At 60.5% G+C, this 16,924-nt stretch overlaps 1 protein-coding gene across 2 annotated transcripts in view; it reads right to left on the bottom strand.

Annotated features, from left to right (window-relative positions):
- Positions 1–2,025: 2,025 nt before the first annotated feature.
- NISCH (nischarin) overlaps positions 2,026–16,924 on the bottom strand; it is a 33,054-nt gene continuing 18,155 nt past the window's right edge. The window contains exons 12-21 of one of the 2 annotated variants that reach the window (XM_032321701.1): positions 15,992–16,105; positions 15,516–15,627; positions 11,187–11,311; positions 9,981–10,030; positions 7,545–8,954; positions 5,391–5,805; positions 4,814–4,970; positions 4,233–4,361; positions 3,602–3,763; positions 2,026–3,261 (exon numbers count right to left, since the gene is read on the bottom strand). In XM_032321701.1, the coding sequence (XP_032177592.1) occupies positions 2,651–3,261; positions 3,602–3,763; positions 4,233–4,361; positions 4,814–4,970; positions 5,391–5,805; positions 7,545–8,954; positions 9,981–10,030; positions 11,187–11,311; positions 15,516–15,627; positions 15,992–16,105 (3,285 nt within the window). In that variant the 3' untranslated portion in view covers positions 2,026–2,650. Of the gene's footprint in view, positions 3,262–3,601; positions 3,764–4,232; positions 4,362–4,813; positions 4,971–5,390; positions 5,806–7,544; positions 8,955–9,980; positions 10,031–11,186; positions 11,312–13,838; positions 14,944–15,515; positions 15,628–15,991; positions 16,106–16,924 lie in introns of those variants that run through there. The other variant, XM_032321708.1, reaches the window with a different exon arrangement.

Here is a 16,924-nt window from a genome sequence, read left to right as displayed (position 1 = left end):
CCTGCTATCAGCAGCCTGCAGGCGGAAGGGAAGGTGCTGGCCGCTGACCCCTGTGTGGTCGGCCTGGGCCCTGCTCGGGGCTTCCTGACCAGAGACCCTCCCCCTGGCAGCACAGCCCCTGAGCCCACCATGAGCCGCAGCCTGAGCCCCAGTAGGGGCTATGCAGCCACCCCCTATACAAACCACTGCCCAGCTGTCCTCTGCAAGCCCGGCCTCGCTCATTCAGAGGCTCTGGGGGTGTGGGTGGCAGTGGGGGGCCCTGGGGGGGCTCCGGCGGGTCAGGGTAGGGCAGCCCTAAATCAGGTCTGCCGCCTCCAGCTTTCCAACTGAGAGCAGCTGTGGGCCTCGACTCCCTGCCGGGCCCGTGCTAAGCAGACAGCCCATCAGACAGTTCCCTGGCTCACCTGCCCCAGCTACCCCTCCGCCTGGTCCCTGTTACCCCTTCTAGCCCTTCTTTCCTCCTAGGGGGCCTCCTGGCTTCCCAGCGTGCTCCACAGCCCTCTGTGCCTGACCAGCCCCACCTTGCCCGCTCTGGCCGCCAGCCTCTCCACTCCCCTAAGCTGCCGTTCTGCCCCCAGATCCTCTAACAGGGACTCACCCTAAGGTCAGCCTCAGGTCAAGGGTCACCAGCTGTCATCACCTCAAATCACAGCACTTGCTACCAGCTGACCCTGTTTATTTCATGTACTCTCCGTCCCCTGCTGGAATGTCAGCTATGGGCGAGCAAGGATGGCGTGTGGCCGCTTCACACGGTGGGGGCCCTGTGCAGACTTGGGGGAGCATGAAGGAGCCAGGCAGTTACCTTGGTCGCCCTGGTACCGGTAGGCAGACCAGGCGCAGAAACTTTAAGAAATCTGCCTAAAGTCTCTGAGCTAATCAGCGGTGGGGTCCCGTACTCAACATGTAAGGCCCGAGGCCTGCACAGGCCCATGCACACGCCGCCCGGCCTCTTGCCAGGAGATCCTGTCCTCACAGACCCAGACAGGGGTCAGCTGTCATGTGGGTCCACAGGGCCTCCTGGAACAGTAGTCCAGGGAGCAGACCCTGTCTCTGGTCGTCACTACCTGTTTACACCGAACAGATGGAGAGGGGCAGGTGGCCATCTGTAAAGGCCCTGGAGAAGCCTTGTCACCTGCCTCCTCCTCTCCGTCATCGGGCCTCTCTCCGCCCACCGGCTAGAGGGGCCTTTGGGCTGGCCTTATGAAAGCTGGCTAGGGACGTTGTGAGTGGGGAGAAACCCCTGCGCGCCCTGCAGCCTTCTTGACGGCGATGGCTCCTCTAGGCCCTACTGCGAGCACCAAGAGAGGGCAGGAGCAGCGGGCTAGGAGCAGAGTTGACCCTCCAATCACCCCTTCTTCAGTCCTGCCTGGCCCAAATGGCCCTAGGACCTTGGGGCCTGACACTCCTGATTGGGAGAGACAAGTGGGGCTCCAGAGCCCGGCTCTAGGGGTAGGAACGGGATGAGGAAGGGTGAGACACACAGCAGGCTCCCCAAGAAATCCCGGGTCCTGGCTTGGCAGGTCCCCCTGAGGCAATCCCCACCTCTCTGAGAACACCAACAGACTACCCACCACCTGGGGACGCCTCCCACAGGGCTTCCCCCGCCCCCCCCATGAGCCTTCTTGGGGTGACACCCAGCACCCACCCTCTGCAATCCCAGACTCTAGGGCTTACCCTCACAACACACTGCAGCTTCAGCGGGGACATTCCAGACCTGCAGGGGGCAGAAAGCCAGTGAGCCAGGGTGCCGCATGTGCCCGGAGGCTCAGGGTGGAAGCCCAGACTGGCCCAATCCGAGGGCCCCCTCCTACCTCCCCTGCGCCAGCCCTCCGAGGCCGGCCCACTAGCGCAGCCGAGGGGAGCTGCTCCCCTTGCCTTTCATGCCCTTCTCCCTCCTTCCTCTCCCCCCCACCCCCAGGAGCTCACCTTCCTGCTTCCCTAGGAGACCCTCTCCCTCGTGCCAACCTGGCCCTGGGCCAGCGCCGGCAGAGACCCCAGTGGCCCTTGAAATAAAAGACAGAGACTCTGTCAAACTGCGCTTTATTGGAATAGAGAAAACAGGCGACAGGAATCACACTCGGAGCTGGCAGCTCTAGGTCCTCTGCCACCGCCCCTTTCAGCCCCGAGGCCTGGGGACTCCTGCCCCCACGGGGCTCTCCCACTCGGTCGGTCCAGGAAAGGCTCCACTCTGGAAATCCGCACGAGGCGGGAGCTTCCGATGTGCATTTTGCTACCAGCCTCACGATTAGCAGCGAACGCCCACAAGGACAGCACACGACTAGACGAGACATTTCAGCGAAGGACAGAGAAGAATAAATCAGACCCACGGCGCCACGTGTGAATAACAGTCCCACGACAGGAAACACGACACTGGTGCATCAGCCGCACCACCCCAGGGACAGGCAACAGAGCCATAGGAGGTGGAGGGCACGGGGTGTGGGAGGTCCTGGAGGGGGCTGGCACTTTCACTCCTAGCACTGGAAAGAAATCACTGAACGCATACGTTCACATTCTCTGCAAGGACGGTCCAACGAGGGTACCCAGAAGTGGGGAGAAACACTTTAAAAAGAATAAAGAAAGCCTGCTTCCCGCTCTAGTGGGCGCCAGGCCGGACACAGCGGGTGGCAAGGGCTGCCCATGGTGGCCTGGGCTAGCCGGTGAGCTCGACGGGCAGCTCCCGGCCGCACAGGGCCTCCCACTGGCGAGCCAACAGCGAGATGAGCTTCTCGCGGCTCTCAGCACTGGGCACGAACACCTGCCACTGGACCTCACGGCCCTGGCCAGCTCCACCAGGACCCCCCGGCACCTCGCCGAAGTGGTCCAGGGTGACGTTGCCCATGAGGTCGTGGCCTTGCACGTCATCAAACACAAGGGTTAGGGCCTGCGGGTAGGGCTGGTAGCCCATGAGCACGCGGTCCAGGTCCCGGACGCGGCGGCCGTCGTCCAGCCGGTACCGGTCTCTCTGTGGTGGCTCTTTGGCGAACTCAGGCAGTGGGTAGTGCACAAAATCTTCATCCAGGAGGAAGATCTCGGCACTGGTAAGCAGGAGTGTCTTAGGGCGCAGCATGCTCCTGCAGCGCCCAGGGGGCGGCGTGCCCACCTGGAAGGCCTGCACATACAGCAGGATGCTGAGGCCCGGGGCCTTCTCTGGGTCGGCCATCTTCTGGGCCACGGTGTATGTCAGGTCTCCGATTTCCTCCTCACTGGGGTAGGTGAACTTGACACGGCTTGAGTGGATCAGCTCATAGTTTTCCAGCTTCCCTGCAGAGAGGGGGGCCCACCGGGGTCGTAGCCTGGCCTGGTTGGTGCTGGGGCCCAGAGCACCGGCCAACCCAAGCCATCCATGGGGGCAGGATTAGGGGCCGGCAGAAGCAGGGGAGTACTCCAGGCCCCCCCATCCTTGGGCAGAGACCCACAGATACTTGAGATGGATCTGCTGGGTGGCTGAGGGTTTGCTGGAATGGAAGCTCTGGTGTGGAAAAGGCCACAGAAAACCCTGGCTGGCTAAGCACGGAGGAGAGAAAGCGAGCAAGAGAGAGGGAGTTCTGGGCAGAGAGAGGCACTCTGGGGCCTGCTGCGGCCCGAGCCAGGTGGGGGGTACCTGTGGTCTTGTTCCCAAACTCGGAGTAGAAGTCCTTGTCGACGGGCTCAGGCGAGGGCGTGCGCTCTAGTGAGGACAGCACACCCATGAGGTGCTGCAGGAAGCAGTGTGTCAGGTAGCTGTCCCGGGTCAGGCAGGTAACCACTTGCATCGGGGAGGAGCCTGCGGGACAAGGGGCTGGTCAGGGCTGCGGCCACCTCTCCCCCACCTCAGCCCTGCCCCCGGGGCCAGGAGGACCCACGTGGGAAAGCATCATGGGGCCTGGGGAGATAGCGATTTCTCTGGCCGGAAGGGCTGTGACATTTTTCTGGAAGGGGATGCAGAGGCATTAGGGAAAAAGCTTAGCTTTCTCTCTTCAGGAAGTGTGAGTCAGAAACATCCTGCCCGTGAGCCCTGGGCCCACTCTCCCTGCCCGCCGGGCACTTGGCCGCCTCGGTCCCCGCCTCGCACTCAAGCCCTGTGGGGTTCTGCATGCTCAGCAGTTCCTGAAGCTGCTTCCTCCCGCGCCGGTGAACGGGCTTGTGAACAGAGATAGCTCAGCCTGTGATAACGCACCCACATGTGGAAGGTGCAAGCCCACTGGTGACACTGGCCTTCACCCAAAATAGGACAAAGCACAGCGGTCACTCACCCGTCAGCCGGAAATGCTGGTCGAAAAGCCCAACGTTGACTGCCTGCAAGTCGCTGAGCTTTAAAACAAAGCACTGGGAGATGTGGAAGGGACTGTTGTTGTAGTCCGTGTTCTTCTGATGCCAGAAATCTGCAGCGGAGAGACGGGCACCAGCTGTGGCACTGGCTCTGCCGGGCAAGCATGAGGGTCCTGGGTGTGCAGTCCGTTCAGCAGAAAGGAGGCCCCTTGGCCAGCCTGGCCGCTGGACGCCTGGCAAAGAGCTGCCCCTGCCTCTGCAGACCTGAGGCCTCAAGGGCCGCACATTCTAGGGTCTAAGCCTTGCCTGGCTCAGCAGAGGCACCAGGAGCTCTACAACAGGCCACGGGCTAAGGCTCCCAGTAGGATCCCAAGGGACAGAGACTGCCCAACCCCCTCCCTGTCCCTGCCAGTTCCTGGGCCCTGGCCAGGCCCTGCCTCACGGGCTGGCTGTAGGTGTCTCGTGATAGTGCCAGGAGACATTTTGGTTATCAGGCCCCTTCCTCACACAAGGGAGGCTCGGCTCGGCTGGGCACAGACAAGTCCCCCACGGCCGCAGTGCCTACCCTGCAGGGGCTCTGAGAAGTAGCGGCGGAGGCCATCGTGCAACACAAAGTACACGGCTTTGGTGGACAGCAGCACGCAGGCGGTCACCTCCAGCCCTGGAGTCTGGTAGAACACCACTGAGGACCACATGAGGTGCCTCAGCTCCTCGTTTTCCACCTGGACACAGAAAAGCTGGGTCTGGGCCCACAGCAGAGCAGGGCAGGGGGCACAGAACTCGCTTCCAGGCCGTGCCCACCTGACAACAGAGCTCTGGGCAGGGCAGCCCCCACTCCATCAGCCCCACAGCCCTGGTGACCTGCACGGCCCAGGGACATACCTGCAGCCCTGGATAAGGACGCACAGGACCCTCCCCACCTCTGGCCCATGTGTTTATAAACTTGGAAGCAGAGAAGAACCGAAGAGTAGGAGAGGGAGTGAGGCAGGCTGTGTCTGGGGCCCAAGGTGAGGAGCGGCCACAGGGAGAGGTGGTGACGGGGAAGACAGCGGCCCAGGGAGGGGCAGCCCAGGACCTCCCGCCCCGGACTCCAGCTTTCCGCACAGGACGGCCAGCTGGCGGGCCCCACGCGGGGCCGCTACCTCGGCGATGCTGCTGTGGAACAGCTCGATGACGGTGCTTCCCTGCAGGCTGGCGATGTGCTGCAGCGACGGGCAGGCGGGCAGGTGAGACGGGATCTGATTCTCCTCCGACGTGGAGCGGATCAGGTGCTCACTCGGGTACTGAGCGGGGGCCTCCACTGGCCCCGAGGGCTCGGCCGGGGCCGGGCTCTCCGCCGGGGTCTCCTCTGGGGACTCCGCCGGGCGTGAGGCCTCTGCGGGGACTGGAGCTGGAAGCGAGGGCTCCACCGGGCCTGTGGCCATTGCTGGGCACAAGGCCTCTTCCAGGGCCAAAGCGGGGCCCTCCCCCGGGGCCAGGTCCAAGGCTGGGGCCTCCGCTGGGGCTGGTGCTGGAGCTGAGGCCTCTGCTGGGGCCTCCTGGGGCCGCTGGTCACTGCTGCCTCCCCCGATCCCCCAAGAAACACTGAGTTAGCATCAGGATCCCGAGGGGAAAGTCCTATCACACACAACCTCACAGTGTGATGGAACAAATGCCACATCTGAGATCACCTGGGGATATCATCTCCAGGCTCCCCACTGGAAGCAGAACAAAGGGAAAGTGCTAGGCTTTGCCCTTCGAAGTGAGATTAGTCAGGGGAAAGACAGGCTGTCTGCTATTCCAGGGCTGGGATGGCCAGATGTGTGGCCCATGGGTTAAGAATTCATTTTCAGAAGGTTGTAGAAGGATCAGAAATGCTACTCCTGAGTTCAGAACTTGGACCAAGGTGTCCACACCCAGGACCTGAGTGCAACTAGAGGTGAGAACCCAAATCAAACAGCCCCTCAGCTTGCCTTTGGGTCCTCCTCAGGCAGCCCAGGCTCTCCCCGCACCCCGCCACCATACAAGTAGCCACACTGAGTTTTCACTTCTGTTCTGAGCATAAGATCAAACAATGCTCAGAACCCCAAAAGCTCCGGTTAGAAGCCGACCCCCGAGGCGGGGAGGACCCTACAGGTGGCCTCATGCCCGTGTCCAGGCTGAGGGGTTCTTTTGGACATCACCCTCTCTGTTAGGACATCCCAGCTGTTGAGAGAATTCCCTGGGCGGTCCCCCCTCGTCCTGCTGCAGAGATGTGTCTGCTGGGACAGAGCAGGGCAGCTGTTTTCTGCAAGCAGTCCCCACTGTGGCCAGGTTCCAGTGAGGCTTGGGGACAGCAAGGAAATGGAGATGAGGTGTCACCGCTCAAGGCCTCAGCACAGGGGCAGGGAGAGGGAAGGCCATGCAGGGTGCCTTGGGCACAAACTGCTCTCCAGCGCCTGGAGACCTGATGGCGTCTCTAGGAGGGCATGGAACTTAAGCTGAGGCCAAGAAGGGTGTCTGATTCATTCAGGGAGAGGCTGGGAGTCCCTTGGGAACCTCAGCTGGGGCGCTGGGATGACAGGCAGAGGCATGAGATGCTGACTTGAGGACAGGGTCTCCACCGTCCACCAGGACAGAAGAGAAAATGAGGGGCTCTCCAAGGACAGGAGGACCAACAGATGAAGGGCTTTCTTGCCTAGGCTGGGGAAGCCCCAGCACATGTGAAGCCAGGGAGCAATGGCAGAAGCCGGGCACCCCTCAGGGCACGAGGCCCCTCTGGAGTTTTGGGTGTGGGTGAGCTGAGGGTATGATCACAGCTGCTCATAGGCCTCCCTCTAGCCTCAGCTCCAGATGGCCCTGAAGGAAACTCAGGCAAGGAGCCAGGGGGAAGCCAGACAGAGGGGGCAGGAGCAGAGGGCAGAAGAACAGGACAAGACTGCCACCACTTCCCTCTCTGTCTCCCCTGCTGTAAGAAGGAAAGAAGCTCTGAATGCGGGAACCACCCGCTCTCAAACTCAGACCTCAGACGCTCTGCTCTCAGCCAACAAGCTCCTCTGGAGAGAACTCACAGAATTACATGCAGAGAGAGAGCCCCTCAGTGACCCAGTCCTTCCTGAAAGGGGGAATACAGCTCACCACCACAGTAAGGCTTGGCACGGGGCATCAGAAGGAGACAAGGGCAACGCTGAGGCTGGTCAGAGGCCAAGGAGGAAGAGAGGACGGGGCCCACCTGGGCCCACTCACACATGCACACATTCACCGATGTGATCTGGGGTGAATGGTCTCAGACACAGTGCCCACCCCCGCCCGCCCCAAGAGCCTGTGCTCGGTCTCACCTGGCCCTGTCCTCGGCAGCCTGGCCTTCCACGAGGGGGCTCTGGGACCGGGCCCCAGTCGCAGGCGTCTTGGCGATGACCACAGTCTTTAGGTCCTGCAGCGAGGCCCGTAGCTGGTTATAGATACGCAGGAAGTGGAACTTCTCATGGGGCAGCACGAAGATGGCAGTGACGAAGCGGTAGCCCACGAGCAGCTCCAGCACGTGGCCATCGGCGAAGGCGCCCCGCGGTTGGGTGCAGCTGCGCGTGGGGTCCAGCAGCACTGTGGACAGCGGCACGCGGCTGAGCTTGAAGCTGTTGCGGTTGCGACAGTTGTGGGTGCCACGGTTGGGCATGGGGTTGAAGTCGGCCTTGATGACGTTGAGGTGCTGGGGCGTGAGCAGCAGCCAGTAGGGGATGGCAGCGGACTTGACAGCCTCGGAGGGCGCGCAGCAGGAGCGCCGCACGGCAGAGCAGAGCGTGCAGCTGGCCCACTCGATGTTGCCCGAGTAGTCGCCGGCAGCCGTCTGCACCATGCGCTTGTCGCTGTAGACCAGGTAGACGGGGAAGCAGCCCTGGCTGCGCTCCTGGCAGCCGCCCGCCACCTTGTAGAAGGTGAGCAGCTGGCGGAGGAACTCCTGCAGGGTGGTGTGGCTGCCATAGAGCACGGGGCTGCACAGCATGGCCATGTGCTGTGGGGCGAAGCAGGAGCGCAGGTCGGCATGGAACCCGTGCAGGCCGGCGGCGTCCGAGATGATGAAGAGCGTGTTCTCGCTGTGCCGCACCTTGAGTACCAGGCACAGCTCCGGCATGAGGAAGCCGAACTCGGTGAGGTCGCCGTGCGGGAAGCAGAAGACGAAGCGCAGGGCCGACAGGATGTGCTGGCTGCTGCCCCGCGACTCCTGGTGCGGGATCTCGAAGACCGCGATGCCGAAGTCGGTGAGCACGAGGCAGGCGGCGAACTGGCGGATGCTGTCCTGCACGTGGATCAGGAAGCACCACAACACCTTGAGGATGCGGATGTGCTCCAGCAGGAAGTCCTCGTCCGCGCCCAGGGCCCACTCCAGGGCCAGGCGCTCCTCCTCGCCCTCCTCCTCCTCCTCCTCTTCCTCCTCCTCCTCCTCCACCCGGCCGCCCTCCTCCTCTTCCTCCGCATCCGGGGGCCCCATTTCGAAGTAGCGGTTCTCCGCGGCGTCCTCGTCGTCCTCGTCGTCCTCGTCGTCCTCGCCCTGCTCGCCCTGGCCCTCCTCCCGCTGGTTGGCGGCCTCGATCCAGGCGGGCAGCTGCCGCTCGATGGCCTGCCGGATGAGCGTGCTCAGGCGCTGGATGAAGTCCTGGTTGGTGGCCGTGTAACCGATACAGGTGAAGGGCAGGAAGATGATCTGGCCCGACCCCGGCACCACCTGGACCTCCGGCTCCGCGTGCTCCGGGCTGTGCGGGGAGAGGCCAAGGTCATCTGCACGCTGGGCTGGACCGGCCCTACCGACCACACGCAGATCCGTGTGCTGAACCCCTGGGTCCACAAGTGCCCCAGTGGGGAGCCAGGGTGCCTGAAGGCGGGCCTGACAGTTCAGGGACAATCTACACCCCCAGGGCCCAGACCACTAGCACTCAGCCCCACCTTAGCCACACCACGCAGGCTCCCCAACCAAAGCACCACAAAGCCCTCTCAGTTGCACAGATGCTGGCTGCGAGCCCCAAAGGGAACAAGAGCTCAAGGGCATGAAGTCACTTACTGACCATGGTTCCCTTCAAGGGCACCCAGGGGCCTCTGGGATGGAAGTCAGGGAGTAAGCTAGGTGGGTCTTAGGACTTCCACATTTCAGTTCTAGCTCCTCTTGGGGCGCCTGGGGGGCTCAGTCATTTTAAAGCGTCTGCCTTTGGTTCAGGTCACGATCTCAGGGTCCTTGGACCCAGCCCTGCATAGGCTCCCTGCTCAGCAGAGAATCTGCTTCTCCCTCTCCCTTCAGCCCCTGGCCCCAGCTTGTGCTCTCTTTCTCAAATATACAAAATCTTTAAAAAAAAAAAACAAAAAACAAAACTACCTTCTCTTGGGTACTGCTCCCCTCCGTGAAAATCACATATAGAACTTCTATAAAGTGTCAGAGAGTGAACACCACAGGTTTTGGAGGAGCCCATCCACATAATCTCTCTTTTTTAAATCGTACTTCGAGAATATAATGATCATTCTCAGCTCACAGGCTGTACAAGGTAGGCCGTGGACCAAACTGGCCTCGATGTGCTGACCCCTACTCTGGGGCAACATGTCCAGCAAACTTCAGGGATTAGGATGTGGAAACAGATCAGAGCCCATCTCGTTGCTGTTTATATAGTCAAAGAAAGAAACAGCTCTGAAGGACTTCTATGAACAGACTATTAACAAAATCCCACTGGTTCCACTAGTCCACAGTTGGGCATGTGCAGAAGGCTCAGATGCCTTCTTAAGCTCTTCCTCACCTCACACCGCCAACAGCTCCCGGGATGTCCCGGAAATCATCAGAAGGTGCCTGACAAAGAAGAACATGCAGTGAGCCCCCACCTGCTGCAGCCACCCCCTGGCATTTACTGGGGGCTGGACCCTGAGCCAGGCACCCCATCCCAACTCACCACCCTGCAGGAAGCTCCTTCCCACCCCAACGCTTCCCTCGGGGACAGATTCTGGGCCCCAGAAATGCTGAGAGAGACTCAGCCAGTTACACGGGAGTGCACAGTGGAGCGGAGACTGCCACCTCTGTCCAGCCCCAGCCCGTGCCCGGGGTCAGCACCTCTGCCACTCTGCAGCTCACCACGTGTCTGAGGTCTGGCATCCCAGTGCTCCCCATGCCACCCCAGAGGGTGCACACGGACAGCCTACCAATGTGGCAGCTGGCCTGCAGAGACCTCAACGAGCAGAGGCTGTGCAACACCTGGCAAGGCCCTCCCAGTGGTCTCTGGGCAGTGCAGAGGACCCAGGCCTGGGCACCTCCGACTGTGTGATCCTGGGGAGAGGGAAGGGAGGAGTGCCAAGGAGTGCTGCGACAGAGCAAGGACTCTGCAGCCTGCCCAGGGTCACAGGGCCATGACCTACTGAACACAGGGCTGGATGGAGGCCCAGGAGCCAAGCGGAATGCCCACATCACACTTGTCTTCCTCCTCTCTTCCCAGGACAGAAGTTCCAGAACCCTCAGCAGCAGCCACAGAGGAGGTGCTGGAGTCGCAGTGTGTCTGACTACTAGGGTAACATGCAGGGGCCGGCAGAGTAGCCCAGTGAGCCCGGTAACAGCAGAGAAACTCTTCCTGATGGGCATGAGACCCAAACAATCCCCACCTCGGGCTTCCTGAACTGCCTTTCCCAGAATAGTCTACGTACAGGGGCTAAGGACCACCTGGCTTTGCCTCCAAGGGCCTACCTAGTGAGAAAACTGCCTGTTCCTATTAGTTCCAAGAATGACAGACAGATGCACACACGCGCGCGCGCGCGCGCGCACACACACACACGGACGGACAGACGGAACACAAACTGCTCATCACAAAGCAGAGTGCACCAGGCAGTGGCAGCATCTGCTCCAATAGCAGCCAGGCCACCTCCACCGTCTAGCCAAGGCCAGTCCTACTTCCGGACAGCTGCAGGCAGAACACTCGGTCCACAGCAATAAGCAATCCCCAGAAGGAGAAGGGTGTTACCTGTCCGGAAGGGATGGACTCCAAGGAATCAGAGCATCCCCGGGCAATGGGCCGGTCCTCGGGAGTCAGACTGTCGGTGGATGAGAGGCTGCTGGCCAGGGCCTCCTCCTGCACGAACATGATACCTAGAGAGACCAGGGGTGGGCGGGCAGGGCAGGCAGGGAGAGTAGCCATTCAACAAACACGGCTGGGCCCTCAGGCTACCGGCATGACTGGGGGCCTCATCAGACCCTCTAACCCAGCCACGTGGATCACAGAAGAAAAGTTAAAAATGGAAATTTTGACCTCGAAGAACAAAAGACTGCTTATCTAACTTCAGGGCAGGGACAGACTTTCTACACCTAAACCCAAAGGAAGACATGGACATGTGCGTGACTACCAAACGTCACCACCAAACTTCTGGAAGAGAAGAAACCGAAGATAAAAAGGATATGAGAAAAAAGTACTTGCGATAGTTGACAAAGTAGTGTGTCTTTGATCTATAAAAGGCTCTTCCAGATAACAAAGATGGGTGTTGGGGGGGCGGTGTGTGTGTGCTGGAAACCCCGTTAGGAGACGGCAGGCATAAGCAGCCATCCCACAATGGAACGGCTGCCAGAAAGAAGATGGGAAGCGAGGCGCACCCCATGAGGAACCGCGAAAGGGCAAGCCGAAACACGACCTCTGTTTTGCCTTGCTTTGGTGAAGGTCTGACAGCCTGGTCTGGCCTTGGCCTAACTGGGCAGTGGGGCACGGGTGTGGCAGTATGTCCATCAAGAGCCTTCAACGTGTTCACTCCTGGACCCTCTAAGAGAATGGCTGAACTTGGCCTCCCAGCCCACTCATACAACACCTCTACGGGCCTCACAGATACGCAAGGGCTCGGGACTCATCGCGCGCAAGGCCAGGCCTTCTCGCAGGTGGTGTTCCTCCAGGGCTGGTGAGGACAGACTGTGCTCGGCACCCAGGGCTGCAGACCGCTCCCCACTGACCCTCCTCCCATGGGCCACATCCACGGCCAGCGCACTGACTCATGCACCCCAGAAACACCTGGCGTTCTTGAACCCTGCTGAGGCTGTTTGAAGAATACAGCTTGCCTGGGCCTGTTACTTCACTCCAGACGTTTTCTGCAGTGGGTGAGGGTAATGACTTTTTTTTTTTTTTTTTTAAACATTTTCCTAAATGTAGCTAGCTGGGAGAAGGCTGAACTCTGACCCCCCAGTTTCACAGAGGTCTGAAGGGGCCCAGAGCTTGCCTGGCTTTGCCACCAGAGACCATGGTTCAGTGAAATGACTGAGCTCCAGGGGTCATGGACCTTTGTGCAGCTCAGCTGCCCCCCAGGGACAGGACAACTCATGCAGCCCAGGTCTTCTGCCCACGGACTAGCCAAGCCAAGAGCCCAAGCCCAGAACACCCCCCACCTCCCCAGGAAAGCAGCAGGTGCTAGGCACAGGCAGCAGGAAGGCAGCAAGCACACAGCCATGCACAAAGCGCACTGTTCTAGCCCGGAGTCCGCCCCTCTCCTCCCGCACACGCTCAGAGTCTCTCTTCCTTTGAGGTCCACCTCACATACCACCTCCACTGCCAAGTCAGCTCCGCTCCAGACACGCCTCTCCCTTCTACAAACGCCCCCACGTCATCTTGCCCTGTTCTCCCTTGGGCACACACGCTCACCTCCCCAAGAGGCTCCAGGTTCCTTAGGGGCACGATTCCGGTCATCTGGAATCGCCCGACAAGGATGCAAGGAAGGGAAGCCCCTCCTGGCCACACCCGAGGAGCCAGGAGCCCTGTCAAGCGCGTCCCCAGCGTCAGCTCATGCACGCCTCTCATTATTTACCACAGTTCATCAACTCTAAGATGCGCGGATGGGGCGCCATCTTGGTCTCAGCAGCTGTCCACGGAAGGCTTTCACACGGCTCCATCACGAATGCCAGCTGGCTGACCGCGCGCGACTATGAGACGCCACTGACCGAAAGACACATCTCAATTTCAGAGAAGTCACGGGGTGGAAACGGGTGCATCTTAGAATCGATGAAGTAGGGTATATCCGCTTTACAGTTGAGAAAACCGAGCTTCAGAGAGGCTGCAGGTTGCTTGAAGGCACTGGGCCAGGGCAGCCGGGATGCACTGAGCTGCCTCCCTCCCAGGTGCCTGCTCCTGACCACTTCTCTACGGACCTGGCTGAAGAATCAACTCTGGCATGTCATCCGTCAGCCCCTATTGGTCACAATCCTCCATGGCTCCAACAAGCTGGCTAACAGCTCCTGAGACAACCAGAGGCCTGGTGTTAACGGGGGAGCGCCCAGTGTAGTCACAAGCACGTTTAGCTCTACCCAGGGAGCAGGCTGGGAGCAGAGCTGCTCCCTTCTGGAGAAATCCTGGCCCATCCAGGCAAGACCCTGGACAGGCAGCACACGGCTGAGCTCAGCCCTCTGTCGATTCCTCCATCTCAGGGAGAAAAAGTCACGTTTTCTCACCACTACCCACCCACACCCTGTTTGGAACTGAGGAAACGTGGACAGGGATAGTCTTTCTGCTTCCTTCCTGGACCATGGACTCTACAAACAAGTGGTCAGGAAGGGTCACTCAGGATGAGACGAGAGGCATCAGAGCACCTAGATGGGGCCCAAATTCTGTTGTTTCTCACAAAAAGGAAAGAGATGTGCACACAAAGACGTCCACTACAGTTTTATTCATAAGAGGTGCAAATCTGGAGACAACGTCTCAATGTCTGGTAGACGGCAAACGGGCGGGGGGTGGGGGTGCGGGGACAGACTACAGTGAGCCACTCTGTGACACGTCTCTGGCAGTGGGGCAGACACCCACCTGCCCAACCAGGGGATGCCTGCAGCTGCAGCCCCAGGGGCAGACCCCTCATTTCCCGCACCCGCGGTCTGCACTTTACCGGCTGCTTCTCCGCTTGCTCGTCTACTCACACACTCACTCGTTCATCGGTTCAGCAAACGCTGACTGAGAACCGGCAGGTGCCTGGCCTCGAAGACCAGTCGCATCTCCCCGTCCCCCAGAGGCCTAGTCCCACGGCTTCTCTGCAGGCTGGCCGGTGCCGTGACAGGGCAGCACGCACTGGTGGCCCCCAAGAGGGCTTTGGCCCGGCGGCAGGGAAGCTTCTTTGCAGCGATACAAGCCCCCCTCCCCTTTCATGTAAAAAAAATAAAACCAAAACTTCTCGATCAAGAGTGTTACAAAAGCGGATGGACAATTCCTCTGGCCCTTAACACCACCACTGCGTTCCCATGAATTCTCGTGGATTCGTTCTCCTACCTCGGGGTCATGAGCTTGGTGTGCCGCCCAGCCACAGGCGTTCTGATTTAACCTGAGCGCTTCCCCTCTCTCCCTAGCCAGCCCCCACCTCTCTGAAGTGACGGCAGGAGGGCAGGAGAGCAGCTCGCAGGACAGCTCGCATCCTCTGAGGCCCCTCACGCCCCACACTGGTTAGCGTGAGTAATGCTGCAGGGAGCATCTCCCCTCCCCCTTCCCCATTCACTTATCCCACTCAGATAAAATCCCCACCAGCGGGGTTACCAGGTCAAGGGGTGGGAACGTTTTTCTGGCTCTTGAAACATAGGGTCAAACTGTTTTCCCAAGACCTCACACCAAGTTCTGCGTCTCCAGGAGCCCGGGCGGGCGGGCGGCGTTCTTTCCTGTGTGTCCCGAGCCTTGGCTCCACTCGGGACGGCACACCCTCCCCTCTTCCGTGGGGGCCGGGCCAGCAGACACTCTCATGGGACCTGCTTCACTCACTCATCTCCGAGGATGCCTGGGTTCAGAGGTGAAAGCCCTTTGAAAACGCTAAGACAGTGGGTGGGTCTCGGGAACTGGTCTTCCACGGGTCCACAGACGGCCCGTCTTGGGCCCACACACACACACGGTGTTTTGGGGCTGGCTTGCACCACGAGAGCCATAGAGATGAGGCAATGATTAAAAAAGAAAGTTTCTACACAGGGGCCGGGGTGCCCGAGTCAGGAAGGTCACCAGGCCTGGCGTCCTGCAAGCAAGGAGCCAAACTGGCCATGCTGCCTGGGGGGAGCAGGGTCCTTAAAAGCAGCAGCCCCGAGAAGCCTGTTCACAAGGCAGCCTCAGGGCTCCACTGCAAACCCATGGGATCCTACAGGAACCGGATGTGGGATTCAGACCAACTGGGGGGCCCTTGGTGAGCAAACAACAGAGCTGAAATCAAGCCAGCAGACCCCCGCCTCCCCGAGCTACCCCAAGAGGTGCCGCCTGAAGACAGCAACATACCCCCCACCCCATGTCTGAAGCCTGCCCAACCAGGAGGCCCAGGCGGAACCTGTGCCACTCCGCTAGCTGGCAAGACATGTACACAATTACCTTGGTTGGAGAGGATGGGCTGGGGCAGGGAGGCCGTGGCAGGAGCCACACTGGGAGGGGAGCCGCTGGGTCGGATGCAAGGGGCAGCGGAGAGCCGGGAATCCTCAATGACCTGAGGAGGAGTGCTCGAGTCAGCCCCCGGGGGAGAGAAAGGTCAGGAAGCACAGATCCCGACACAGCCACCGGGGAGGAGGAAGGAGCTCCCGGCTCTCTCGAGAGCGGTGATGGTGAAGGTGGTCAGGCCTAGTCTGCAGCAACCCTGAGAGGCCTGTGCTGCCCCTGTGCCTCCCTCACGTAGGGGAGAACGGGGGGGGGGTGTGTGTGGCTTTCCCCAGCTCGGCAGCCCAAACACAGAGGGGTGCAGCCAGGACGCAGGGGCCCTGTGCGCTTCCCGGCCCAGTCCCACGGCGAGCCAGCTCCCCTCTCAGCTGGCTTTCCTCACTGTCACTCCCGTCACCTCCCACACAAAGACCCACCTTCTTCTCTGGGTGGCTCAGCTTTGACTTGACCTCCTTGGCTTTCTGAATTGCTTTGAGCACTTCCACAGTGTCCAGCTCCTTCTCTGTGGTCGCGGTGTTGTCCAGACAGACCTACAGGATTCAGAGAACGGCCGTCAGCGCAGGGGCTGACAGGAGCAGCGTGGAAGGGGCGCTGCAGATGTGTGGGCCAGGCCCCGAGAGGACACGGGAGACCAAGGGAGGCTCTGCCCCCTGGCAGGCGAGCTCTCCACCCCCCGTGGAGGTGACCTGGGAGCTCCCACACTGCCTGGGCCATTTTGGGAGTCCCTCTCTGAGAAGAGGAGGCAATGGGACAGCCTTGCAGGTGGCTGGGAGCTGGGGAAGGTAGTGACCTGAACCAAGCCCCCAGTTAGGGCGAAATTCAGATCAGTTAAGAGTGAGGGGAGGCCTGGGGAACTGGGAGGGCAGAGGCACAGGGAATAGGAACAGGCAGATATAAGATGGGGATGTGACTAGTAAGCAGTGAGGGGTGGCACTGTGGTCGCTGGCCTGTGGAATAGCTGACACCAAACCATGCAGCCACGGGGTGGGGTGGGGGGGTGCCTGATGGGAGGGCAGGGGAGGAGGGCATCTTGTGGACACGGTCTTGGTGATAGTGTGAAGAAAGGGGTGCTCAGGGCTGAAAATAGATGAGGAGGGTGGCAGGGGAAGGGTGCGGACAGACGCCCAGGTATCTTCTGGCCTGGGATGGTGGGGGGATAGGCCTGCAAGAGTGGAAGGCAGGTGAGTCTGCCTGAGGACCTGTGACACTGGCATGGCGGCGGGGGGGTGCCCACACGCAGCAGGCAGCAGACCCTGGGCCGGAACACTTTGGCAAAGGGGGGCAAACCCTTCATGGTCTGCAGTCTACAAAACAAAGCGTGACTCTAACAAGCTAAAGACAGTCCCTCC

The sequence above is a fragment of the Mustela erminea genome, chromosome 1 (assembly GCF_009829155.1).
Source record: "Mustela erminea isolate mMusErm1 chromosome 1, mMusErm1.Pri, whole genome shotgun sequence".
NCBI lineage: Eukaryota > Metazoa > Chordata > Mammalia > Carnivora > Mustelidae > Mustela > Mustela erminea.
The sequence above is the reverse complement of the archived record's forward strand: the minus strand, read 5'-3'. Positions and strand labels throughout refer to the sequence as shown.